This window comes from Juglans microcarpa x Juglans regia, chromosome 2S (genome assembly GCF_004785595.1).
Source record: "Juglans microcarpa x Juglans regia isolate MS1-56 chromosome 2S, Jm3101_v1.0, whole genome shotgun sequence".
NCBI classification, from domain to species: domain Eukaryota; kingdom Viridiplantae; phylum Streptophyta; class Magnoliopsida; order Fagales; family Juglandaceae; genus Juglans; species Juglans microcarpa x Juglans regia.
This window is the reverse complement of record NC_054597.1, coordinates 5,200,845-5,227,265: the sequence shown is the minus strand read 5'-3', so window position 1 is coordinate 5,227,265 and position 26,421 is coordinate 5,200,845. Positions and strand designations below refer to the sequence as shown.

The 26,421-nt window shown below is 36.5% G+C and overlaps 4 protein-coding genes and 1 long non-coding RNA gene across 10 annotated transcripts; 3 read left to right on the top strand and 2 right to left on the bottom strand.

Moving 5' to 3' along the window:
• Positions 1 to 3,321: 3,321 nt before the first annotated feature.
• On the bottom strand, positions 3,322 to 6,747 carry LOC121251973 (protein LOW PSII ACCUMULATION 2, chloroplastic). The gene is made up of 2 exons (XM_041151404.1): positions 6,178 to 6,747; positions 3,322 to 3,614 (listed from the first exon to the last, which is right to left on the bottom strand). Exons 1-2 carry the CDS (start codon positions 6,638 to 6,640, stop codon positions 3,469 to 3,471), a joined length of 609 nt encoding a protein of 202 aa, XP_041007338.1. The 5' UTR covers positions 6,641 to 6,747; the 3' UTR covers positions 3,322 to 3,468.
• Positions 6,748 to 6,891: 144 nt separating this feature from the next.
• On the top strand, positions 6,892 to 12,429 carry LOC121251970. The gene is given in 15 exon segments (XM_041151401.1): positions 6,892 to 7,490; positions 7,876 to 8,009; positions 8,104 to 8,205; positions 8,207 to 8,254; positions 8,366 to 8,477; positions 8,626 to 8,929; positions 9,447 to 9,660; positions 9,875 to 9,964; positions 10,119 to 10,374; positions 10,552 to 10,664; positions 11,152 to 11,250; positions 11,342 to 11,389; positions 11,559 to 11,669; positions 11,760 to 11,850; positions 11,982 to 12,429. Coding segments are annotated over 15 exon segments (2,070 nt in total). The 5' UTR covers positions 6,892 to 7,243; the 3' UTR covers positions 12,083 to 12,429.
• A 1,411-nt stretch (positions 12,430 to 13,840) lies between these two features.
• On the top strand, positions 13,841 to 14,599 carry LOC121251975. The gene is made up of 2 exons (XR_005938149.1): positions 13,841 to 13,912; positions 14,000 to 14,599. It is a non-coding gene; the product is annotated as an uncharacterized LOC121251975 (long non-coding RNA).
• A 1,356-nt stretch (positions 14,600 to 15,955) lies between these two features.
• LOC121251967 (protein FAR1-RELATED SEQUENCE 5-like) lies at positions 15,956 to 22,426 on the bottom strand. 5 transcript variants are annotated; one of them, XR_005938148.1, is made up of 9 exons: positions 22,225 to 22,425; positions 19,930 to 20,021; positions 19,275 to 19,357; positions 19,044 to 19,166; positions 16,689 to 18,956; positions 16,511 to 16,600; positions 16,369 to 16,440; positions 16,079 to 16,292; positions 15,956 to 16,046 (listed from the first exon to the last, which is right to left on the bottom strand). XR_005938148.1 is itself a non-coding variant. In XM_041151394.1 (8 exons), exons 3-8 carry the CDS (start codon positions 19,335 to 19,337, stop codon positions 16,224 to 16,226), a joined length of 2,664 nt encoding a protein of 887 aa, XP_041007328.1. In that variant the 5' UTR covers positions 19,338 to 19,357; positions 19,930 to 20,021; positions 22,225 to 22,426; the 3' UTR covers positions 15,956 to 16,223. The 5 variants fall into 5 exon arrangements, 4 of the variants coding, with proteins under 4 accessions (XP_041007328.1, XP_041007326.1, XP_041007329.1 ...); XM_041151394.1 differs by having other exon boundaries at positions 15,956 to 16,292; positions 16,689 to 18,935; positions 22,225 to 22,426; XM_041151392.1 differs by having other exon boundaries at positions 15,956 to 16,292.
• A 98-nt stretch (positions 22,427 to 22,524) lies between these two features.
• On the top strand, positions 22,525 to 26,370 carry LOC121251974. 2 transcript variants are annotated; one of them, XM_041151405.1, is made up of 3 exons: positions 22,525 to 22,678; positions 23,677 to 23,904; positions 25,876 to 26,370. In XM_041151405.1, exons 2-3 carry the CDS (start codon positions 23,722 to 23,724, stop codon positions 26,149 to 26,151), a joined length of 459 nt encoding a protein of 152 aa, XP_041007339.1. In that variant the 5' UTR covers positions 22,525 to 22,678; positions 23,677 to 23,721; the 3' UTR covers positions 26,152 to 26,370. The 2 variants fall into 2 exon arrangements, with proteins under 2 accessions (XP_041007339.1, XP_041007340.1); XM_041151406.1 differs by having other exon boundaries at positions 22,542 to 22,678; positions 23,663 to 23,904.
• Positions 26,371 to 26,421: the final 51 nt, after the last annotated feature.

The window sequence follows — 26,421 nt, the reverse complement described above, 5'->3', positions numbered from 1 at the left end:
AAAAATAATAATATTGAAAAAAATAGAGAATGATGGAATATATTTAAAATTACAAAAAAAATTAAAATTATATAAATACATTTATATTCTAGAATTAATTAAATATTATCTAAATTTAAAATTTACAAAAATATCATCAAAGTACAAGAAAATTATAAAAAAGTCTAAAACGGAATAGTGCTCGGAATACCAATTCTGCCGAAAATGGCTGGAATTTGACTGAAATGGCCGAAACGTATTAGAACGGATTGAAATTTGAAACAAAACAGAATAAAAAAGTATAATATATTAGATACTACACCGAAATGAAAAATTTCGACCAAAACAATAGTTACGAATTACAGTTGCTTCCGTCTCGTTTGAAGTCACCGAAGTAGAAAGTCTCGAAATATAAACAAAATCTTACTCTTATTTTTGTCGAATGTTGTCAAATTTTTAATAATAATAATAATAATAATAATAATACAAATTACAATTACAACGTTGCGGTAAAAGGGCGAGAATAATACAACGTGAGATGATGTAATGATTTCTCGGTTAATAATACAAGATAGGCGCCACTGCGATTTGGGTTGGAGGGGCCCCTTGCTTAGATTGTCGAATCGACAAAGACAGAGACGAGAAAGAGGATGATGTGTCTGTGTGTGGTCATTCCTTGCTTCGATCCTTTATTCTGTGGACTCAAAGTGTTGTATGTTTCACTGTATCTGTGCTTTTCTTTGTATTTCAGCCGGCTTCGATTATATATAATTCACTTTATTCGTCTCTCTCGTGCAATAATGATTCTTGAGTCTAATGTTTGTCTCCGGCCGGACACCGTTCATCACTTTCTTTCAAATGGGTGTCGAACGGAAAACAATAATGTTACACATGCAAACAGATTCTAATTATAATGTACGAACCAACGTCAGAGCAGAGCAGAGCATCGTTTAGTATTTCAAAAGGAGACATGCACGTCTCCCATGAAAATAGAGATTTCTCGTGACTGCATCTTGTTTCGAAGAAATTTATTCTCAATCGATTGTGTTATTAAACTGTTTAATGGGAGTGAATGATCGATCACTTATAAGCCAAACTGTTCATCTTGTGAAAAATGTTTGGTAAATTTTGCAGGTTTTATGTAAGGAAAATGATAGTTATAGTTGTAAGTACACAAAAATCAAGTAATTATTTAAAAAAATTAATAAATATAAAACGTATTTAAAAAGAAAATTAATTTTTTAATAATAAACTCTACTATTTTTCAAAATATCTACATAACCCTTATGATTCTATCACCGTATATATAACATTACTCGAAAACGAAAAGATCGACGACTGATTTTTTGCTTAGAAAAAAGAAGCTGTCTCATTTTCGGCCAACTCATGCATAATACCCAACAACTCCGGGGTCGGACCTTTAGCATATCCTATCCTGGGGACCAACGCATTCTTCCTATTTGCCATTTTTCTGAGGGAACTTTTGTGGGATTTGCGCCGCTTGGCTTCATGATTCATGCACTCCGTTATTATTTGAATGACCAATTTTGAACTCTTTTTCAACTGTTTTTTCTTTTGGGGGTCCCTAAAAAGAAAAGACGTGAAAAAAGGTTCACCAATCGATAGTAGTAACAGTGACGGCAATATATTGGGATTAGGAAGCATTTTCATGGGCAATGCAATGACGCTAAGCGTAAAAACTACGTTTATTTTGACCCAATTCTTAAGACTGCAGATACGTTCAAGTTGGCCTCATCGATGAATCGGTTTTCAACATTTCAAAGTGCCACTTGAAGAAAGTTGCGTGAGAACTAGATGACATTAACCCTTGAAGGGTACCCCCCCCCCCCCCCCCCCCCCCCCCCCCCCCCCCCCCACTTTTCTAGCTCTCTTCATCTCTATAGGTAACCCAATGAATGCTAATCAATCTGCACCAACTCTCTATGATTATAAACACTCCCACACCTATATAGGCCTAACTTTTTTGCTTTTCCTCAAAGTTTTTGGTTGCATTTATACATTAATAACTTCCTACAACAATAAAACTATATGTACATACATATATATGCAATGCATGCAGCGAGCTTATGACTAAAATTTAATTACTTTCAATGCGACCTTTATGGCTCATCGATCGAAAAGTGACAGACATGAGGAGTACTATGAAATAAAATAAAATATCGAGGCAGCTGAGAAAAAAGCATGCACAAGTGGATGCATATAATATGACATTGTTTTCTAACAAGTATTATATTTTTGGGTTAATGTCAAACACCAAGCCCGGGCGCCGCTCCTGCTTTTAGTGCTTTTCCGCCGGTGCAGCTATTAATGCTTATTATTATTATTAATATTATTATTATTATCAAATAATGCTAAATACTATACTTTTATCTCGCTATATAAGATGTAACATATTTATTTTTATTATATGATAAAGAATCATATAATAAATGATTATTTAATAATAATAAATGTGTCACATTTTACATAATTAAATAGAAGTGTAATAATAGTATGATGTATATAATTTTCCATTTGCAATTTGGTGGCACTAGAAGAAGTGAGAGTCAGCTGCCCACTACCGAAAACAACAAAATACGTTTACCGATGACTTTGAACCCAAAATTGTCTTCCAACCATCTCTTTCTTTAGTGGGGTTGCCCAAATAAAAATTGGTTCAACAACAATGGTAGCTGAACATTCCTGAAATGTTCAAGCTTCTCAACTAATCATTCACTCCATAAAAGGTTTTCAAGTTGTTGCTGATCTGTCCAAGGGACTTGAAGCTTGGCCTTAGAAACATGTCCGTTCATGAATTGATCTGACCTAAAACATAAAGCTAGAGTCGCTATATTATTTATGGTATGTCTCATTATGTAGCATCGTGTTTAAGGTCTATGACATCATCAGCTTATAACATCCACAGTACTTGGAGCGTTTATTCTGGTTCTAGTAACAAATTCTTATTTACATGACTTTATAAGTAAGCAATAATCAGTACAGCTATCATAGGACTTTAATATGAGTAATTAGGCCATCAATATGTGTATATATATAGATAGATAGATAGATAGATGGATGGATGGATTGATATTCAATGCGGATGATCGGTCCGAACTCAGTGAAGAAATAAATAGTTTGCAAAAAAATAATTTTGGGTGATCAAACCATGATAAGGAGAGACTCTTTGGTAATTGGCATATAACTAATTAAGTTCCACCAGAGGTGATTCTCATTTCCTAGGGAAGATATTTTTGGTAGATCATCTTAGTGTTAGCATCAAAGGCACTTCAAGTGCAGCCTAAAGAAAGTATGCAATTGTTGGCACATAGAATTTCTAAAGCTTGGTAATTTCTTATCTCATTCATGTTTCTATCAAGCATGAAAGACAAAAGTATGACCCAAAAAAACCAGGTATATAGTCTTTTAGAAGCTGCAACAAATTCCTCCTTGGAGAAACTGAAAATATCAGTCTAAGCTGGCTAAATATCATTTCTTATCTTTAAGTTTGTCATTCTGCAGGTACTTGGACACTCCATAAGCAACTGTTCCAGCAACAAACAAGAAGACCGTTGGTGTAAAGGATGGGTATAAATACTTCACAAATAATTTATCCCACTCTTCTGGAAGGAAGCCTGTAAATGCAATTTTACTAATCAGTTACACTAAGCAAGTGATATAAGTAATTTGCCTGACTGACTTATATTTTTCTGAATTTGATTAAATCTAAGGCAAATATTAGGCAACAAATGATTTTTGTAATAGAGTATGTGGAGGCGGTAATTGGTCAGGGACCAGGGAAAATGAATTTAATGCTTTTCAGCTACGTTATTAACTTCTAATCAATTAGGGTCTGCAATGGTGGCCATGTTCCCTATACAAGATGATTAGAAGCAACTAAATGGAAAAATGAGAAGCATTTTATCAATGTAGGCTTTGAAGAAGAGAAGTAATGTATACTGTGGATCATGCTTAATGTACAAACAGCATTTCTTTTTGCCGGCAAAAATTACAACCATGAAGTCAATCTGCTTTCAAGTTGATCTGATGGTTAAGGAGTCAAACACAATAACTAAAAAATATTTTCTCCCTAGGTTGGTTTCCCCTATGTGTTAATGGTCCATCTAAATCCCTTTCTCTGTGGGATTGCGCTCAAGTTTTTGAGACTCAACTATTATTGTTTCTTTCATGGAAAGCTATGAAAGTAAAGGTTGATCAGGTTTACTTCTGTCTTATTGGAATTCAGTTCGATAGGTTGGTTTTGTTTTAGACATCAAACATCTCCTGGCTATATTCATGACAGAGGTTGCACTTGAACGGTAGCTGTTCATAGTCAAAACTCAAAAGCCTGTGTGTGCTCTATCTTCGAATTCGCTTCTCCAACTGGGAGTTATCAAATTCATTGCAAGCATCCTGTATGTTGAGTTCTAGATGCATACGTCCACCACCTAGGTTTGCCCATGAGAAGGTCCATGCTACCTGCCTAACCAACCCCCCCGCCCCCCGCGCTCAGGGACTGTAAATTGAAACATGCCTTCTAAACATTTTTTGAGAAAAAAAATATTTTGAAGTCAATCTCCCTTGAAGTTGATTAGATACTTATGGAGTGAAAAGCACGAGAGCTTCACAATAACAGGAAATTATTTGGACTGAAATACGGAGTGAGTTTAAAAAAAAAAAAAAAAACTAGAACAAGTCTCTTTGCCTGTTTTATACCACCACTAGGTGCACAAGCAGTTATAAAACGACCCACAAATTGTGAAAGTGGTGTAGAGTTTAAACCATCACATACATCTTGTTTCAATTAATCATATAAAATAGTTTTGATTGGGTCAGTGCCATCCAGCCTGTCTGATGGATTCCGAAGAGCCTTGGACATAAGCAAAACCGTATTGAAAGTGCGATAAATGCACAAGTAACATGGAGACTATTGAGTTAATTTGACATCCGATATGCAGGAATGTAAAACTATTAGCACCAGTAATTTTACTAAAATTTAATGTTGAACCTTGAAAAAATGGCTCAAGGGCTCCACAACACCAGGAGAACCATAAAGGTTATGCAAACTCAGTGACCAATAATGGAGTATGGCTCATTAGTTCAATAAAGCATTATCAGCTTCCAGGCAGGGTTAGCAAAACTGCTGCAACATTAACTTCTAAATATTGGCACACCAGTATGCATCCACGAAAACGTGAGGAAATGTATTTGTTAGTGAGGCCTAAAATTTTAGGAGTTCATAAAGTTTTTTCCTCATTAAGTTAATCATGGGTGAGATTATTTTCACACCCTTTCAGGCTTTGCCAGCAGCCTTTAGTATCATCATATCATGTTAAAAAGGGATATCGTGGCAAAGTAGAAGGCAACACCCATTTTCAGCTAAGAAATAATAGCTGGCAATCCTTAGAAAAGAAATCTTAACACCTTCCCTGTCAAAGTTATGCTGAGAAAATTAAAGCAGCAGAACTACAGAAGTCCCTATTGAAGAGAAAAATTGCAGAATATGTAAGAATCCATTGGGTGTAGTACATAAATGAACAAACAAAAGGATGGCACCCATATGAAAAATATCTATACGCGCCCATTCAATAAAAGACCTAATATAAATGATGGCGTTATCCAGATCAAAGCAAAATCAGATAAATCAGACTCAGTAAAACCAAAATCAAAGCAATAGAGCAGCAGATAGCCCGTACAGTGATAAGATCATAAACGAATCTCCTATCAAATGTCAGAAAATAGATTGCAGTACGATCATCCCGGTAACCGTACAGCTATGGTATAAAAAAAACTGAGATTAGGGAGGAAGTTAGTAATGGGATATAACTAATAATAAGATGAACTACTCATGATTGAAAGATGAACCTAATAGGCCAATAGCATAGCAATCATCAATAGTGAACTTAATCAATATATTAATCCCCAATCCCAATTTCTGTCGGTTTTTTTTAATGTCCCAGAATGGATGATCTGAATTCTTAAATCTTTGTAACTAAGTTGAATTTCACCAAATCCTAACTTAATTTCGAGAAATCTCGGCTGCCACATGGCCAACAACCACACAACAAACAAGCAATCATTAACATGACTTCAAAGCCAACCCAGGAAACACTACAACCTCCAAAGAATTCCATGAGCTCAACATCAGCGTCAGAACAATGTTCGATCTTGTAACAAACTAGAATCAAGAATTCGTACCTGATGACGCGAGAAGAATGCCCTCGACAAGAATAATGCCGCCGAGCCCCAACCAAGTGAGAAGAAAAGCACTTTCATTCCTGTTCTCCTCCTTCGCCTCAACCTTATCTTCTTGGGTCACAAAAGCTGGTTTCTCGATCGGTGACCGCCTAATTATCGAGGCCCTCTCTCTTTTACTCTTCTGTTTCTTCTTACTGGTACTCACCGTGCTCACATTTGGTTTACTCGAAGGTGATGACGATGCGGAAGACCCAAAACCCAGCCCGGCGGGGCTGGTTTTGTTTGGTGGAGTTGCCACAGAGGAGGTCTCATCGACGTTGGCGGTGGGCTTTTGGGTTTCTGAGCGGTTCTGGGACTTGACAGTGAGTTTGGGTATGGTGAGGGATTGGAAAAGCAGCGTGCGAGGAAGATGAGGATAGGGTTTGTTAGCGAAGGATGATACAGAGTGGATCCGTAGCGCCATTTTCAGTTTAGTCAGTTAGTGGATGTGTCTTTTGGTTTTTGTGTGGTGTTGTATTTTTGGGATAATGTCATTCGCTTCCCATGAGGTTTACACAATACCATAAACCTCCCATCCCAATGATCCCAAGTGGTCTCTTAATACTTTTAGTTACATACATACTATTTTCTGAAATTACTTAACCTCCTCTGCACTTTTTCTTTTTCGGGATCCTGGGACTGGGAGGCTTCCCCAGGTCAAAGAGATTCTACCCGTAAACAAATTCTAGTGGAAAATTTGCGACAATATTTTGGGTTCTGGCATTTCTGGCCCATTGAGGTGCAAATGTTTGTTTTCTCCCGTATGTCGTGTCGTGTGGTTCATTTCTGTCCTCAAAATAAGTTTCGTAGACAAATAAACAAACACATACTGGCTGACTGAAGACATGTCACGGCTGAGAGCCTGAGGCAAATTTGTTGCATTATTTATCCGCCACACAAGAATCCCATCTCCTTCTTTCAACCATACAAAGTCTCAGAAATCAAGCTCCAATTCCTTGAAAGATCATTTTTTTTGGTAAATGAGTATTCAAACTTCTTCCTTTCCTTTTTTGCTCCTCCTCTTACAATGCCGCTCCTCACCACTTTTCCGCACTGTCCCTCACTTTCCTACCCCCCAAACACCCTCCTTTCATCACGAACCCGATTCCGTTGTCCCTCGTTCGGAGCCAAAATGACAGCTAGCGACAAAAACGGTGCGGCCATCCTGTGGTTCAAGCATGACCTACGCATCGACGATCACCCGGGACTCGTAGCCGCCTCCAAATCTCGAGTCCTCCTCCCTCTCTATGTCTTCGATCATCGCATCCTTTCCCGTGAGTTCCATATATATATATATATGTATATGTGCGTGTGTATAACTGTATATGGCATATTTCTCGTTTGTTTGGTTGTAGTCTGAATATTGGCTTAGAAAATGGTGGTAAAGTAAAAAATGGTACAGAAATGGTGTGAAAATTTACATGGGATGTGGTGTCATTTGAATTGAGGTCGAACTTGGGGCGGAAGTATTAGGAGTTTGATTCAGAGATTCAGGTGAATTTTGGACAATTTTCAGAAAGGTTTGGGGTGGAGATGCTAGATTAGTATAGCAGCTTCATAAATGTTGAAAAGCCTCTTTCTTCATCCTTCTGTATGTTTTATTTCATTATGGACTATTCTGGACAGTCTCGCATGCCGGTGATTGCAATAAATGTGCAGGCTTTTCTGATGAAATGCAACAGTTGGTTCTTATTGCTGTGGAAGATCTGAGAAAGTCATTGAAGGATCTGGGTTCTGATCTGATGATCAGGTTTGGGAGTGCAGAAAATGTCATACTAGATCTTGTGAAAGAGGTTGATACATGTTAAGTTTGCTTACTGTGATGTTTAACAATCCAAGCACCAATGAGGAGAAACTCGATCACTCATTACTTGAGGACTCAAACAGGTGAAAGCTACCAATATATATGCTGAAGAAGAAGTAGAGTACGACCTACGCTTAATGATGGATGTAGTAAAAAAAAACCTTGGAAACAGTGTATTCTCAGGAGGGGAGTGCAAGACTTGAGTTGTGGCAGACTCCATTTTTTGATACGAGGGTGATTATGCCTTCTTTCTTATAAAAGTTTTTGCTGTTCATCTAAAGTTTCGAACTGTAGTAATACTGATTGAATATGAATAGTAATCTATGCGAAATTATGTTATTACAGAGCTTGAAGAACCTTCCTGAATCACATGGTGACTTTCAGAAACTTCAATTTTCTATAACTTCACCACTTCCACCCCCAGCATTATGTAGTGTGAAAACGGAATGCGATTGGGGTAAGTTCCCAAGTTGTTAACATTTCTGCACATGCCATCATTTTCACTCGCTTTTCTTGCTTTTAAAGCTCAAAATATGGGTGTTGATTTCCCAAAAGTTCTCAATATGACTAACACGAGGGAATATGAAAATTGTTTGATGAATTAGGTCCTGTACCCACTTTTGACGATTTGAAGAAATTTATGAATAAAAATGGGTGCAAACCACAAAACAGTTGGACCTCAATCAAGGAGACATCAGCTGAAAGTATTTTGCAGATTGAATTACTGAAGCCTGGGGAAAGAAATCGAAAGGATTCAAGCTTTAGGCACACCCGAAGGAAACAAATAGATAAATCTGCTTTTGTCACACAAAAAGGAAATATCGTGGGTGGTGGGACAAACACTGTATTGAATGCCTTGGCTGCTTACTTGAGATATTTGGAGGGAACAGCTCGAGATGACTGGCAGGAGTATGTGATAACTTTTTAAGTTTATTCTAGGATTGTCACAAGGGTGTTTGAATTTGAGTTTTTGACTCTGTGTGAAATATAAAGTTGTGATAGCTTGTTCTTGTGATAAGTTTATTTTTTTGATAAGTATTTGCGATAGCTTGTTCTTATAGTAGTCTGATTTCTTATATTGCTAAAAGTAACTGCTTGCATCATGAAAGAAGTCTATACAGCCTGGGTTTTGCAAAGGTCTAGGCTTTGCCATTTTTATTTGAATTTTGGTATTGAAATTAAATTCCATCCTTCCTTGGCTACCAACACCTCTAATTGGTTACTTCGTTTCATCTGGGTAACATGAGAATGACGTGCTCGTTCTTTTGCTAGTATGCCTTAATTCAAAGTGGATTTTGTTTCATGTCTATGATTTTTTTTTTAGAAGTAGTTCAAGAATGAAAATAGCAATTAAAAAGATATAATTTCTACTGAAACTTTGGTTGTACATTAAACAATTAGTGCTTTGGTTTAATTTCTCCTGCAGGGTACATGAAAGACTACGCAATGCTGAAACACGGGATGGAGCATCATTTATTGCACTCTTTGGCCCTGCACTCTGTCTTGGCATCATATCTAGAAGGAGGGTATATTATGAAGCTATAATATATGAGAAAGAACGAAATGCTGGGTTTTTATCTCCTTTTGGATATTCAGCAGCCACTGTTGCTGCAGCAATCGATGCTGTGTGTTCAATGGAGGTGCTAGTTTTTTCAGTTTGCTTTATTGTTGATTCACGCTTTAATATGTTTGACAGATGTAGTACCTTTCTAGTGCAATAGTATTTGACATCATGACTATACCTTTTTTTTGTTAGTGTGTGGAAATCATTTGGAAACATCTTTATTTTGTGTGTGTGTGTGTGTTTGTAGGTTTTGATTTTATTTTTATATTTGTCCCTCTCTCTCTATGCAGTGGTATTGGGTCATGGCTCTAAAAAGTCTTATAAGTTATGATGAACCATATTCTATTCGGATTTGGAGATGGAAGGGCTTTCTAATTCAGGTATCATATCAATGAAAATATCATTCAGCAATTTGCAAGTGATTCCCTGTGTTTTTGGTGAATGAAATTTTACACCTTTAAATAGTAGCCCAGATCTGTTGTAAACTCATGCAATTTGACCTCAAATTAAGCTATTATTCTTATTTATATTCAGTATACAGTTCTTGGTCATGAAGGTCCTGCTATTCTTCTTGTTCATGGTTTTGGTGCTTTTTTGGAGCACTACCGTGATAATATATATGGTATAGCTGAAGGTGGAAACAGAGTTTGGGCCCTTACAATTTTGGGATTTGGCAAATCAGAAAAGCCAAACATTGTATATACCGAGCTCATGTGGGCTGAGTTGCTCAGAGATTTTATTGTTGAAGTTGTGGGCGAGCCAGTGCATCTTGTTGGTAATTCAATTGGTGGTATGTCTTAATGTACATTTTTACCTTGCCTTAAACATCTTAAATAACTCTCTCTCTCTCTCTCTCTCTCTCTCTCTCTCTCAGAGATGCACGGCACAAATATTATCATGTTTACTCACTCGTATGGTGCTATAGCACTCTGTTGGTAATGTGATTGTTACCTTTTCCATCTCTCAGGTTACATTGTTGCTATTGTTGCTCGTTTTTGGCATACTTTGGCCAAGTCTGTCGTCCTCATTAACAGTGCTGGCGATATTATTCCTGGATACGCTTCTGTCCCATTCACAAAAGTAAGTCTACATAAAAACTACTCAATTGTAACATTATCACGTTAATGCAACCTTCTGAATTATTTCTGTTACGTGTCAGAAAACTGCCAATCGTGGTCCATCTCACTGTTGTCAAATTAATCCTGCTATTTGTATTTATATGTGCATGGATAAGTGCGAGACTGTCGCTGGATGGATTATGTGTACGAGTATGCAATGTAGTATAAGTAATGTGCGAGATGAGATAGATTGGAAAACCAACCTCTCATTGAGATACCTCCAATGACTTAGTATTTCCCTTTTCTTGTGTTGCATGCAACTCAGCGGGCCATGTATGTCGGTTATAATTGTTATTTTTCCGGCCCATATTTTACTCCACACTTAGTACAGGAGACTATTTTGCTAAATAATGTATTCCAGAGCTATATTTCCAATGTAACTTAAGCCATTCCTTGATTTCAATATTACAGCAGTTTTTTCACGCCTTAGTGATTCAAAGTTGTTTCAGGAGAGAAAAATTTCAGGTGCTTCATGGTTAGGTGCTCGACTCCTTTTGTTCTTCTTGAGGTCGAGACTTAAGGACATAGTGAAGAATTGCTATCCAACCGTAAGTATGCCTTTTCGTTAATGTGCACAGCTTAAGGATGTTGCTTCTCAAACTTCTGTGCCATATGACCTTACTACATGTTGCTTTACAGAAGCCTGAGCGAGTCGATGACTGGCTCCTTGATGAAATGCTGAGAGCAGTATCCTCTTAATTAATGGAAAGATTATGTTTTTATATTTATGTCTAGCTATCAATGTGGACTTCCTGTTAGGCTCTGGAGAAACATGACCAGCATAACCAAAGAATTGCCCTAACATCAGAGAAACATGACTATTTTAACCAAAGAATTACACCTTAACATAGATTAGTCATACGATCCTGGTGTCCCAGTGGTCTTGGAAAGTATCTTCAGCTTCAATATCTCAATTCCTTTAAATTATCTCTTGGAAGGATTCAAGGAAACGGTTCTGATTATACAGGTAACTTGACATGCGGAAGTCAAAACACCTCATTCTCTGTCTCTCTCTCTCTCCCATTAATGATGGGACTCTATTTTTTCCCACTACTAGGGCATGAAAGATCCAATCTCTGACTCAAAGTCCAAAGTGGCTATGCTTAAAGAGAATTGTGCAGGAGTTATAATAAGGGAATTAGATGCTGGTAAACAGATCTTTTCTCCTTTCTCTTTTTTTTTTTTTTTTTCCTTTCTTTTGAAGATTTGTTGCATTCTTTTACTTCTTTTGTCCTGCTGGCCATGATGAAAAATCATATTTTTCATGTTGATATCTCAGGCCATTGCCCACACGACGAGCTGCCACAAGAAGTGAATTCTATTATCTGCGAATGGGTAGCGTCAGTCCATAGTAAACTTCCTCCTGAGAGCCTTCCCTAGATTGAATTGGTGCTTTGAACACATGTCAATTAGGGCAAAATTTTTTCATGTTACCACCCTTTTGACTTCATGTTTCCTATTTGTTCATACTGTCTTTTCCCATCCTTTGGGATTCTTTCATTCTTTTTGAGTGGGTCGATTGTCTTCCATATTTGAAAATCAGCCAATCATCCCATTTTTGGATGTACGTTATAGGTATCATCATTTTCTTGGGAAAATTTGTTCTTCTCCTCCATCTGTGTTTGTATGCAAGAATTAACTCTAGTCAAATACCCATGTACGAAACTACACAAATAACTAGAATATAATACAATTTTCGAAAATATGAGATTTTTCATGTTTGTTTATTTCCATGCATCCTGTATTAACTGTTTAATTCATTCTTCTCAAAATATTATTGTGTTTTTCTTACACTAAATTGACAAAAAATATTAAAAACCTGATAAAACATGACAATCAATAAAAATAGAAATTTTTATTTATTTATTTATTTGTTAAAATATATTTTTTGCTAAATATTTGAAGTATGATCTTTATTTTTATTTATAACCAAATAAAACTGATCATTTTAGTTTTATCGTAGAATAATTACTCCTTACTTTCCTCATGCAGATTTAATAAATGTTCACAATGAGATAAAAATAGCATTAAAAATTCACTATAAAAATTTTCAACATATGAAAAATAGAAATGTTTGAATTTGATGCTAACACAAAATTAAAGACTTAAAATTAGAATAATATTAGGTATATTTTTTAAATACACAAACTTTATACAAATCTTTAGTAAAAAAATGGGCTCCAAAAAAAATAAATTTTTTACACATGTTTATGGTGAGAATGAAACTCACTTTTTATAAAAAATATATTTAGGTTTAGTTTGGATCTTCAACTCCTTTCAGCTTATTTCAATTCAACATTACAACTTTTTCAAGTTCTAACACAAAATATAATAAACAATTCAACTTTTTTAAATCTCAAAATAATAATAATATTAAAAAATAATATTTTAATAATATATTATCATCTCAACTCAACTTATTTCAACATCTAAACATACTCTTACGGTTTGTATATATTATTATTCTAACTGGATACTGTAGGAGTTGCGGCCTACGAGTGAAAAATATATTTTTTAAAAAAAATTTATAGACAACCGGCTAGGGGAACCGCGAGGGCATCGCATCCCACGTGGCAAAATTAAACGACGCCGTTTCTTTGTGATGCCCAAAACGAGTCGTTTCCCCCTTTCCCCCCATTTCCAGAGCTCCCCCCATTTCACTTTCGTCTTCGATTCCTCCCTTCCATCTTTCACCTTCGTCTTCCTCAAGCATGATTCCCCGCCATTCCCACGAAAGCCGCACCTTCCCACTCGAAATCGGCACACAAAATCGAAAGACGACGCAGTCCCTTCAAAGCTGAAAGCTCTGCCTCTCCCTTCGATCCTCTGCCTCCCCCTTCGATCCGCAGCTTCTCGCTTAGAAGATCTGATCTCCGTTCGTGTTTTCATCTCCTTACCCGAAACTCTAACCCTAACTCAACCCGCGGCTTAATCCTAACCCTAACCCTAAAATATTTGGTGTAACCTTAACCCTAACCAGAATGTGTAGATCAAGTTAGTTATCTTCTTTTCTTCTTTGTTTTGGTTTTACTTTCCAACATGCATTTGTGACTTTTCTTGATGAATTATACTTGATGTGTAGAATGTGTAGATCAATTATACTTGATGTTTTTTATGGATGCTTTTAGTTCCTATGAAAGACAAACATACACCCATCTTGTGATATTACGAGATTAATGTCTTGCATTAATACATGGTTCAAAGCAAGAGGTATCGAAAATGAGATTTCCAGAGTTTTTATGTGACTTTTTTGTTTGTGTTCTCAAATTGATATGGTTAATTCTTTTGTATTTTCAGGCTGTAGCTCCCGACAGTGATTGTGTTCCAGACAGCCAGTGATGTTTGTCTCAGAAACTTTTTTGTGGTTTGTTCATGTTACATGGTTATGCTTTTTCTAGACTATTTTAGTTTTAATTTGGGTTTGATGTTTCAAATGCTATAATCTGGACATGTGGAAGAACCAAAAGTTGTTTTTCCCTAGGATCTTTAGAACCTGTTTCAGTTTAGCATCAATGTATCGTAAATTAACCATGCAGCATAAGATTGTAAAGGGAAAAGAAACTAACGCATACACTTTGTACCCAATGAAAGTTGTGCCACCAAGATTTAATTACGTAATATGCTTCTCCATCTATTTCTTATTTTCTCTGCTAAGTTGTAGGTCAAACAAATCTGCGGCATTCTATTTATTGTTTACTTTTGAGGCCAATCACAAGCGTGCCATTGAGATAGAATAAGGATTAGAAATCCAGAAATTCTGTAGATAGAATAAGGATTAGAAATAGGTCCAACCATTCTTTTTCATTGAAGGTAATTCGATGATTCAGAACTCATTAAAGGATCTCAATTAAGGCTGCTTTTACCTTGGAAACGTTTACCAGTTTTGGTTTAATTGTCTTCCTACTTAGTTTCCTACTGCCCTTATTTCCTAGCGATTTACATATAGTAAACAATTAAGCAAGTTTTGTAGATATTTATAACCAAAAAATAGATTAGTAATTTGTTTGGATTAATAATATCTGTTGACAATTTTTTTTCCTCTACTTCTCAGTCAGGTTTGGTTACACTGCTTACTTGCACATTTCTGTGGCCTTCATCCAGATGTCATCATCATCATCAATGACTTCTTCATCATTTGCTAACTGTACTTTGGGTTAATCATTCTATTTCTGTGAGGTTGAAACCACACTGAGATACTCAAATATTGTAAGAAATTCAGGACGACCATTCTTAGGTTGTCCAAAGTACAATATAGAGGTAACTACATAATTTGTAACGTAAAATGCTTAATGATTAATATTGTGTACATCTAACATTTTTTTATATATGTAAAAAATGATCAAGAATTACCATACTGCAAAGTTTTTCAAGTGGGCATATAGTAATTAAGAGAATGAGCTCCAACTTTGAGAAAGAAACAATGAACTATTAAGGAAGGAGAAAGAGTTCTAGAAGGAACTTAACGATATCGAGAAGAGGGAGATGAAGCTCTGAAAGAGAGCGGATGAGATTGAAAAGAGAGAGATGGTAATATCCAATAGAAATGATGAGGTTCTGAAGGAGTTTGTGCCTCTGGAGCAACAAGATGATATATGGCATTCACGCACACTACTTCAGTTGCATTGGACTTTTGTAGTTATTGTGTCATATTAATTAGTAGTATCTAAGTTATTTCAGAACTTGGTATATGTTGTTTGGTATTTGATAGTATCTAAGTTATTAATATTATATACATCTAAACTTTCTATGCTGTTGCTTTCCAGATATCATGGAGTTTTGTGAAATTTCTACTTAGCTTAAAGTTCTAAGTGAATTGGGATTGAGTTAAAATTTCTACTAATAAGTTCGTCAGATTTATTTGCAAGCAACAATATTCTTGCAAATCAAGCCATAGGAGCGATCCATCTGATTTTTTTCCTTTTTGATCGGTACCTTAAATTCCCAACTCATAACCGAGACGATCAATTATGGATAGCATCTCAGACCCTTTTGCTGTTAGAATCTCAGTTTGCATTCAGAATCAGAAGCAAGAGAAATTTGCTTCTTTAGAATCTCAGTTTGCTAAAACTTGGTCATTTCTGCCGTACTCAGTATTTATCTTTAGCAAAGCTGTAGTAGTTCAATATTTTATCCTTTTCTTGTTCCTAAGTGCACAAATTCAACAAAAAAAAAAAAAAAAAAAAGGCGCTACTTATCCTGAAGCCCTAACATTGCACTCATGTCATTGCACGCACATTGCACCTGAAACTAACATTGCACAAACTCGTATCATTGCTCTCATATAATTGCACCTGCAACCAACATCATATTTTCACACATAAAAATTCATACCATCCAAAAATAACTACAAATAAAAAGATATCCATCCAAAAATACAAATAATTGTCCAATATAATATAGCCATTGCTTCCAATACACAATACACAGTTCTAATACGTAATACACAAAAATGTGCTCTGTCATGTGTTCATGAATTGCATTCAATGCACAAAAATTTTCTGAATATTAAAATTAAACCATCTCATTGTGCTGGTTGTGATCCATCCAAATCAAGTTGCACCGGTTGTGATCCATCTAACCCAAATTGCATCTGTAACGAATAATATTCAAATATTAATGTGATATCGATATTACCATTCAAATATTTTAAATTTTAGTGAACTTATACTTTCTTGACTCACAATCATTGTTTCTTGGGGCTGGGTTCCACTAATATCAAAAGCTGAGTTGTCTGGAACCTAGTGATAAATACTCGTCAATAAACGAGAATATTGTAATTCAAATATAAATATATAACTATTAATATACCTGCAGGCCACCAATATTGGAAATATCTATTTCTGATGGGCCACATAAATTTTTGCAAGCATCCACGACTGGTGTATCTTCTCCATCTCGCTAATAATCAAGTAACAAATAACAAAACACATTAGTCATATTTGCATTAATAAAATATAAACAAACATGTAACATCAAAAATGTGCACCTGTTTACGTTTCCCTTTTACTGGTACTTTCTTCGTCTTTACTTTAACTTTCCGCACATCTTTCTCCATCCTAGATGCTCTTCTCAGAGATGGAAGTTTGCCTTTCCGTCTCACAACATGTGGACTGAATACTTGCTTTGAACTACCGGCTGTAGTTGTGTCCTTTGTCGTACAACCAATATTGGAACCCGTTAGGGTCATCGATGGGGATTCTTGGTTGTTACGATATAAGTCAATCATTGCATATAACTTATTAGTTGCATCCTCAGTATGCTCTTTCGAACCCGCTGCATGAGTAATCATTTGATAACAGATATTCAATAGACTTGAATATCTGTTAGCATCTGCCCGTTGATCCCCTAAGTCATAGCTACTATAGATGAATGTGTATCTTCTTTTGATGTCCTTCCTCCATCGATCTAAAATATACCTATCTGGCAAAGATTTTATCCTATTACACTTGAATACGGCCAAAATGTGCCTACACAATATCCCCCTCATCTGAAATAACCTACATGAACACTTTGCAGCTGTATCTTCCTCATTAAAGTCCACAGAATGTGTAACCAGCTTAGTGAACTCTTCCCCACGAACTTCATCCTCAACCAGATAGGTCTTTACTGCACCATCCTTCTTAAGTAAAGTTGGATCCATATCAATAATGCCGGTAAGTTGCTGCTGAACTTCCTTGAATTTTGCATTCGTGTACAAATCTTGAAATCTTTTTTCAATTGGAGATCTAGATATACAGGGAATTGCGACATTAAATGAGTGAAAATCCGCGCTATTTTCATTCTCAATTTTCATTTTCAATGCGTTGTCAAATTGGTTGACAAACTCTTTCAAGTTTAAACTCACATAACCGTTAAAAAATGTATTTATGCTCTCGCTCCGCTGAGTTGTACTCATTCCAGCCCAAAAAAACTCTTTTAAGAATGCTGGTACCCAATATTCACGCTCAGCGAATAAACTTTGCAACCAGGCATTTTCATGCAAGTTGTACGTTGTGATTAACTCATCCCAACATTTCTCAAACTCTTCAACACTTTGGGTGTCATACACACATTTCATCAATGCATTTTTCAGCCCACTTTTGTAAGAACCATGAGAGCCAAGCTTTTCAGGGACTTTCTTCAATATATGCCACAGGCAAAATCTATGTCGGCTTTCTGGAAAGACAATAGCAATTGCATTTTTTATCGCCATGTCATGATCTGTGATAATAGCTTTCGGAGCTATACCATCCATACATTGCAACCAGGTCTGGAATAACCATACAAAAGTCTCTGTATCTTCACTGGAAATCAATCCTACTCCCAACAAAATTGACTGTCCATGGTGGTTTATACCAACAAATGGTACAAAGGGCATCTCATATCTATTCGTCAGGTATGTGGTGTCGAATGTAACCACATCACCGAAATATTGGTAGGCTGCCCTACTACGGGAGTCTGCCCAGAAGACATTCTTTAACCTCCCGTCATCATCTAAATCCATCAATGCAAAAAATCCAGAATTTTTGTACTGCATCCTAAGAAAATACTCTCGAAGCGCTACAGCACCACCTTTCCCAAGTCGTAGATGTCTTGCATTGTCGATGTAATTACAACAATTGTTTTCCAAACATGGGAGGTTTAGTTGGATGCCAGCCAAGTCGTTTGTATCTACGACTCTTTTTACAGTCACACTTTCTCTATTACATCGAAAGAAACGAGATTTCTGTAAACTGAGATTGTGATTATGGATATTATGAACTGTTGTCAACCGCACTTTTCCCTCAACTTTTAAGGCATTAATTTTTGCCTTACATTCTGTCTTTCCTGTCGGACGTGGTTTGGTGACATTCAATGTTCTATTTCGAGCCTTTCCACCACGGGCACAAGCAAGAGTGACATATCTAACAGTCTCATCCTCTCCCCTCTCACTCCTTTTTGTCATCACCTCAAACCCGCATTTCTTAGCATATTGCTTGTAATAGCTCATTAATTCTTCAAAAGAATTAAATTCCATCCCCGACTTGGGCTCCTCAATCATGTCACCATCATCCATTTGGACACACCCAGGTGTCCCAGCACTGCCATTCTCGATTTCCCGTGAATCTGGTCCATCCTCTTTACTTTCCTCATCAACTTTAGAGGAAGTACATGGCGCTTCAATTTCCTTACAATCAGGTGTATCCTCTATACGAACTCTTGAACTCGTTGTGGAGCTTGTAGTGATGAGAGGAATCGGAGGTCCTATACCATATTGAAATTGGTAACTAACATTCTGCTTAAAGCACAAAAATGAAAGCAATTAAACTTCCAGAAAAAGCAAAGTTATAAAAAAAAGACAAAAACAAAGTTGCATCACCACCTGAATGTTGCTTGGATATTGGTTGCCATCTGGATATGGCATAAAAGCCGGTGACCATGCAGGCACTGGTCCATGCCAACTGTGCATGTAATTTGAAAGGTTTGGAGCAGTTTTGGGGATGTCCTAACATAAAAAATAATAATGATAATTAGCAAGCACGAGGTTGATGTATTTAGCCAATAAATATCAACTCAACACATTCCAACAAATTTTTAAAATAATATAACATACCACGCTTGGAGGATTTGAGCTAGATGGTGTTAGCGAAGATGAGTGTTCTTCTCCTTTTTCCATGCTGACAATCCCAAGGAGAACTATATATACAAACAGTAAAAAACCCATGTTATTCAATTTCAGAAACAACCCATGTTATTCAAATTCAGAATACTTCAGTGTTAATCTTGCAATGGAGAAGATATGGAACTAGATGGGGATGATTCTTAGAATGATTCCTAGAATGACTAGCAATCAATTAGTGATTTGATGTCAAAAAGTAGATCTCAAAATGATAACTTTTTTTAAGAAAACTCTACGGACAAAATATTTAATGTTAAATGTTTGAAAAATGTATGCTAGTACCCAAATTGTTGTTGGCCAAAACAGAATTATTGGAGGTTGTTTTGGAATACATGCGCACTTTGGGCAGGCAATAGCTTAATGCACATTAAGGTGTCTTTTAGATGTGCAAGCCAAGCATGAATGGATTTTAATGCATGTACTTGCAATATCTTGAAAGACAATGAATAACAAAGGTTTAAATATAAAAAACAAGATCATAGCACAATAGCAATCCCACATTTAGAATCTAAATGGTTAAATAACATTCACACATTTGCTAAAGCGTATATAAAACCAAATCATGCAATGGGTTTCTAGTGTGAATTACCGCTTAAAACAAAACCCCAAAATTCCAACAAGCTGACTGAGCACTTGCTGCTATAGCTTGTGCAGTTAATGCTGAAAATTTTAGCATCAAACCTATCATGCACCACAAAGAGAATGTACGTAATTTAAGCAAGGGAACTAACTCAGAATCCACAAATAGGAGTTTAACACAAACTATCTGCAAGGAAACATTCACTTCGTAATAGCAAAGGATTCAAGCCAAGACCCTCATATTTTCGAGCTGCCTGTTTGTTGTGGCAATAGATATAGAAAAGAAACAGTATCTCTATGCTTTCCTTTCTAACTGGCAATCAAAAAATCAGAGAGAACCTATATAACTGGTTCTAACTAAAAATGGAGTATTTGGCAGGGATCTGTACGAGCATTAGTAGTGGACTAAACAAAATTTAGCCAAAATTTAGCTAGAGAATTCACTTTTATAAATTTAGCTAGTCACTTTTTAACAACATCAAATACTATATTCAACAAATCTATCACATTTCTATTAAAATATTGATTTTGATATTTTCATTTATTTTAATTCTAATTGTAATTTCAATATTTTTGCTTTGCATCAAATACACGTAACTCCATAAAACATAAACATTGTTGGAGTTAAAGACTCCTAAAATGTCAAATACAATCCGAGATTCAAAACATCAAATAAACGTTACTCCATAATTCTAAAAAAGCCAACAAACCACAAATAAAACATTACTCCATAAAATACATGATAGTTAGTTTTTTTTAGCATGATTTGCAGATATTTTCATTTGTCGTTGAAGATAGTATTGTTGTAACATTGGAGGCATGGTACTTGTATTTATCATCATAATTCATTCCTAACAAGATATGTGAATATTTTAAATGAATGGTTTGAACTATTTATCTGCATCCAAATAAACAAGCAAACATGTATTTATGGTTTTGTTCGCAACAAACAAAATGTAATGGTTTCCATATTTTTTCTTATAAAAAAAAAAAAAACAAAATATAATGGTCACACGTATCTAGGACAGAAGGTTGTGGATACGCATTTAAGAAGTCATTCAAAATCAGAGTAATACAGAGTAAGGGTCACATTAAATTGAAGTAAAAACTAACCTATTAATGATATTTTAACTTAACCAGATTAATGACCTTGCTCTCCACTCTGTTCTTATGAGTGGAGGAGGTCCCATTTAACCTCAAGCTCAGTGGCAATTTTCACACTACAAATTGCATTGCTGGAATTACTGGTCAGCGTTACTGGTTCCCAATCACTGACTGATCTGCCATTCCCCTTTGTTATTGCAGGGACCTGAGTGGAGGAGGTCCAAGAAAAAAAATGCAGCCCCAAAACAAGAAGAGGCACAGTTTCACCAAGAGGTAAGGCTTTGAGATTACACTTTGTGATGTGCAACTTAATTCATTAGGAATTGCATACAAATAGTCTAACCTAGTGCCTTCGATGAACACAAAGTATGAAAAACGTATGACACAAACAAGAGAAAATAAAAGAATGCTAAGTTAGTTCTCACTCAACTGCATCAAATGATTATCAAGACGATAGAACCTGTTCCACCATCTGTAACAGTATATTTTCAAAATAAATAAATAAAATGGTACTGGGATTTCTAAGTCTGCTCAAGCTCGAGAAAAAAAGAAACACGCCTGTTTATGTTTTTATTTCAAGCTATATTTTGGCAATGGAAACTTAGAAGACCGTCTCTTTCGGCGAGGTAACACACTCGTTCTTCCTTGGCAACTAAGATTCCGAAACACAGCAGAGATTGGCACTGGCCCACAAAAAAAAAAAAAAAAAAAAAAAAAAAAAAAAGGAAGCAAAACCAGGAAGGTATCTTCTTTTCCTTCGTGCTTCACGCGGAAGACTTAGTGATTTTTCCTACGTGCTGGAAGGTATAATTTTTTATGATGAATCCTTCGGCGTGGCCGCGTGGGTATACTTTTGTTCAACTGAAGAGGATGAAGAGGATTTTTCCTTCGGCGTCTCTTCTTGCGCGGGAGTAGGAGGAATTTTCCTTCCTCTTTTTCTTCTTGCGCGGGAATAACAGAGGCAGCGGAAAGAGGAATTCATGATAAAATAATACTTGGTCAGCCCCTTTGCCAGTGAACAAATGTTGGGTTAAAATTATTGTAGATTTATGCAATTTAGTTAAATTTTAGCCAAAATTTGGTTGAGTCGAATACTAGTGTTCTACAAGGAAGAAACCAAGCTTTCCGCAATAATCAACCAAGAATGGAAAAAGTTCGCCAAAACTACACTAGAATGTATTATTAAAATACGAGATCTTACTTGAAGCTAGCCACGGAGAAACCCACACGAAGTCGACGGACAGAGACGGACAAGATCTACCAGTTCTTCCAGACCCAAAGACGAGGACGCAGAGCTCTTCCTTCTTCCAGACCCGAAGACATCGACGACGCGATCTCTTCTATCTTCCAGACCCAAAATCGCATCCGTTTTCCTTTTCTTTTGATTTTCGCGGCTCTAGCGCTATTGTTCTTTTGTGGTAGCTGCTACCGTACGAACTCAGTTCAAATTTACAGCTCGAGGCATGCCATCTGGATGGCACGTGGCATAGTTATTTAAAGAGAAAAAAAAAAAAAGGAAAGAAACAAAACACGGAACCGACTCGAGGGAGGGAGGATTTCATTTGAAACCCTAGCCTCCGTCCCCTCCGTCCCTCCAACGTACAATTTCCGGTGCCATCTCCGGCGGACATCCGGTTCCCGCCCGGCTCCCCACCGTAAGTAATTTCTGGTTTTAGAAAGTCGTTGGACTATTTAAAATATATTTCTGGTTTCTAGACCAACGATTTTCATCTGGTTTTAGATTATCGATTGGCAATCTTGCCCTTCTCCAACATCTCAGATCTGATAAGCAAACAACAAGAACCAGATAGACAAAATAGAGAGCATAGTGCAGAGAAAAAAAACAGATACGCAGAAAATAGAGATCTCAGATCTGAGATGTTATGGGAATTGTTTGATATTTGACGCACTAGATGATTTGGGTAGCAAACCTTTGAAACTTCTTCGGTCATTATTTTCTAATCGAGTTGGTTCTTGCCGAACCCGTTAACCATTTCACAGAAGAGGAGAAAGAAAATTGGCAAGGAAGAGCCATGGATAATTGCTCCCAAGCTCCCAGAGATCACGCGCAACCTATCATACTTGTCTCCAACGATGTTTTTGGACCAGTGCATTTTGTCGGGGCGATCTCCCCCTTCTTCAACAATTAAATAGTGCATTTTAGAAAATCATCTGGTTTCAGAAAATCGTTGGAGTTTGCTTCCTTTGATTTTTCTTCATATTTTCTGTGTTTGGCAACGGGAGGGCGACGGGAGGGAGTGACCGCTTGTGTTTTGTTTTGTGTTTTTTTTTTTTTTTTTTTTTAATAATAACTAGAGGTAAGTTTGAGCGGTCATGGGGAGCGGGCATAGTAGCATTTTCCTTTGTTAATTCTGTTGGCTAGGAACAATTGGGATGTTTCAGAAATATACAAGATACGACTTTTGATTATTTTTAGTGTTATTAAATTTTCTTTGCAACCAAACAAGACTCTTGGATTAATTTGTATTGTGTTTTTTATGCTATATTCTGTATCGTTGTTTTCTGCTCGCCTATTTTCATTTCATTCGGATATTTCTTTGGTTTGTTAAAATTCAATTTATTCTGTATAAGGTTAGTCTGAAGCGAGATTTGAGATTTCATTTGTTTATTAAATGGCGCTATGTGATAACAGCTTAGAGGACCGGATCAGCTGCACGAGGACAGAAGAGAAAAAAAAATGCCTCTATATGATTGTATGCTTCTATTGAAACCCCATGTGAAGCAGGAGGCCTTACTGGACTTGGTTGCCCGAATAGGAAAACACATTTACAGACGAAATGGGGTTCTCACCGACATGAAGGCTTTTGGATTTGTTCAATTGGGTTATGGAATCAAGAAGCTTGATGGGAGGTACTACCAGGTGTGAATTTGCAAACTTTCGCCTTTATATTGTCTTTGTTGACATGGAACTTTTGTTTTATGGTTGTGTATCTCATTTTTACTTTTAACTTCAAGGTTAAAGTGGTCAACTTAATTGCAATAATGGAAGCATACTTCCCTGTGAACTTTGATGCATATTGCAAAAAGAATGAACATTATCTTTACCCTCCTTTTGGGATAGATCAAGATGAGAATGAAAAATGAGAAACTTGAAGTGCTATATTTGTTTTAAAAGGGAATGATGGATTATGTGAAAGAATCAACTTAAGGGAAACGGGGCATCGGCAGTGTCATGATTCTTGACTAGTAGGTTGGGACCCAAGGGATTTGGCTTAATTCCATGAGTTGAAAATCATCATTTTTGGAGTGCAGTGCCAGAACTTTATCATGCATTTCGTTAAGCCACATCACAGGGGACTTTTGCAGTCTAGAATAGAAACTGTGTTAGTCTGGTGTGATAAATATCTTAATCCTTTCAGTTGGATAACCACTCGATCCTAAAAAGTGGAAAATTGGCTATAGAGGTTCCTCGTGCTCAGAAAACACTATAGAATTTCATCTTGAAGCTCTAGTTCTTTTAAGCCAGTATGATTGATATCTACTACAGATTCTTCATTTTTGTTTGCCTTTTCTTTCGGACTTACAGTTTCTTCATATGCAAAGCATTTGGTTCTATTTGGCATGTAAACACCAAAACTCTTGCATTCGAAATTGATCATTTGCTTGAGTTTGGGTTGTTGTCATCTAACACTCCTGAAATTAACGTTTTTATTCCTAATGAACACTTGGGGGGGGGGGGGGGGGGGGGGGGGGGGGGGGGTGAAAAGGTGTTGAATGCATTGTTGTTCTTTGCTTGATTCTGGATTGTGTCAGTACATCTTCAGGTTTCCAGTACACACTTTTTACATTTTCTTAGGAGTCCCCAAGAAGAAAGTGTGAGAACTATCTTCTTGGCAACAATATTTACTGGAGATTTACTTGCACTTTTTCATAATGAAAGAAATTTCATAAGGATCATTAATGAATGAAGTTTTCGCGTTACTAAACTAATTTTGAAAGCTAATATTTGGGATATGGGCTTTCTAAGCTTTAGACCAAGCTTTTACGTACAGGCTAGGCATACTGGAGTGAAGGACTAAACTGATCACACTTCATATTTTGTTCTTTCTCCCATAAAAAAATAAGAGAAATGATAGTTGTAGTCATGAGTGCGCAAGTGTCGTGTTATCACTTTGAAAAAAGTGAATAAATACGGGATCCACATGAAAAAATAATAACTTTTTAATAGTAGACCTCACTCTTTTTCAAAGCGACTGTATAGCGTTTACGTACTTCACGACTGCATGTAGCATTACTCAAAAAATAAATAGTAACTTATCAAAAATAAAAAGAAAAAAATTGTGTCCATTTATTTTCATGGAAGGAAGCCATAAGTTTACATGGAAACCTGAGATTAATTCATTTTGTACCTGTTAAAACCAGCTTTGTGAAACAATCATGCCTAGGTGTTGCTCTTGTATATGTCCCATGTACTTGGGCCATGCCTAGTTCTCATCAATAAAATTCTTATTTACTGATAAAAAAAAACCAGCTTTGTGAAACAATAATTTCATATGAGGTATGTTTCTTAGATCTTTTTCTTATTTGTAGATCAAAATTTGAGGTTAATTCATTTTGCACATGTTAAGCTGGTTTAGCTTTGTGAAACACTGATTTTCATAGGATGTGATGGTATGGAGATCTTTTTCTTATGTTTTGGTAGGTTTTATTTCGGTCCCTTCCCTCATTACAGGTAGGGTTTATGCAACCCCATTATACTCCTTCCTCAGCAAGTTCAAATGCATAATCGATACAAATGGTCCATATCTTTTTTTATCAACAGGACACTCGTCTAATTCATAATTAGTTGGAAATAAAAAACAGACTTTTGCTTCTTCTATACCTCCTACAGGGTCAATTGATGCAGATGACAATGATGGCTACACCCAACATCAACAAAGAGCTGCATTACCTGAACAAGGAAGACAGATTGCTGCGTTGGCTTTTGGTTAAACACCGGGACACAAAATATGGGCTGGAACTTCTAAGTGAGGATGAGGGGAAACGTGAGCTCAGTAAATTTTCATTTTCTCGGAGCAGCCTATATGATGACGAGGACATTGATGAGGATGAGGATGACGATGATGAATATGATGCGGACCAAGAGCAAAGTAAAGAAGAGCAGTGAGCGTAGTGGATGCTGAATGATGCTCTCCTTTTCTCCTTTTACAGGGGGATCCCAGAGTGGTATGATAACTCTAGAGAGTTCATCTTCCAAATGGTGTGATAACTTGGCAAGCTGTGACATGTATGGGAAACTCGAGAACTAAGCCATTCTAGTCATTGAATTTTGGCACATGCACTTTTAAACTAGTCTCGTCATTAGCAATAAACAGGCTATTTTTAGAACTTTGATTGATCAGTGGGAAGGATCTCAGAAGGTACATTCTGGGTGCGC

Bases quoted from the DNA above. Each gene is read 5' to 3' on its own strand.
- LOC121251973 (XM_041151404.1), bottom strand. From the start codon at position 6,640: ATGGCGCTACGGATCCACTCTGTATCATCCTTCGCTAACAAACCCTAT. The intron at 3,615-6,177 runs GTACGAATTCTT...TTGCATTTACAG, and splicing joins CATTCTTCTCGCGTCATCAG to GCTTCCTTCCAGAAGAGTGG.
- LOC121251967 (XM_041151392.1), bottom strand. From the start codon at position 19,337: ATGGAAAAAGGAGAAGAACACTCATCTTCGCTAACACCATCTAGCTCA. The intron at 19,167-19,274 runs GTATGTTATATT...TTTTTATGTTAG, and splicing joins GCTCAAATCCTCCAAGCGTG to GACATCCCCAAAACTGCTCC. The intron at 16,293-16,368 runs ATAAGTTCACTA...TATTCGTTACAG, and splicing joins TGATTGTGAGTCAAGAAAGT to ATGCAATTTGGGTTAGATGG.
- LOC121251974 (XM_041151405.1), top strand. From the start codon at position 23,722: ATGCCTCTATATGATTGTATGCTTCTATTGAAACCCCATGTGAAGCAG. The intron at 23,905-25,875 runs GTGTGAATTTGC...TACCTCCTACAG, and splicing joins TTGATGGGAGGTACTACCAG to GGTCAATTGATGCAGATGAC.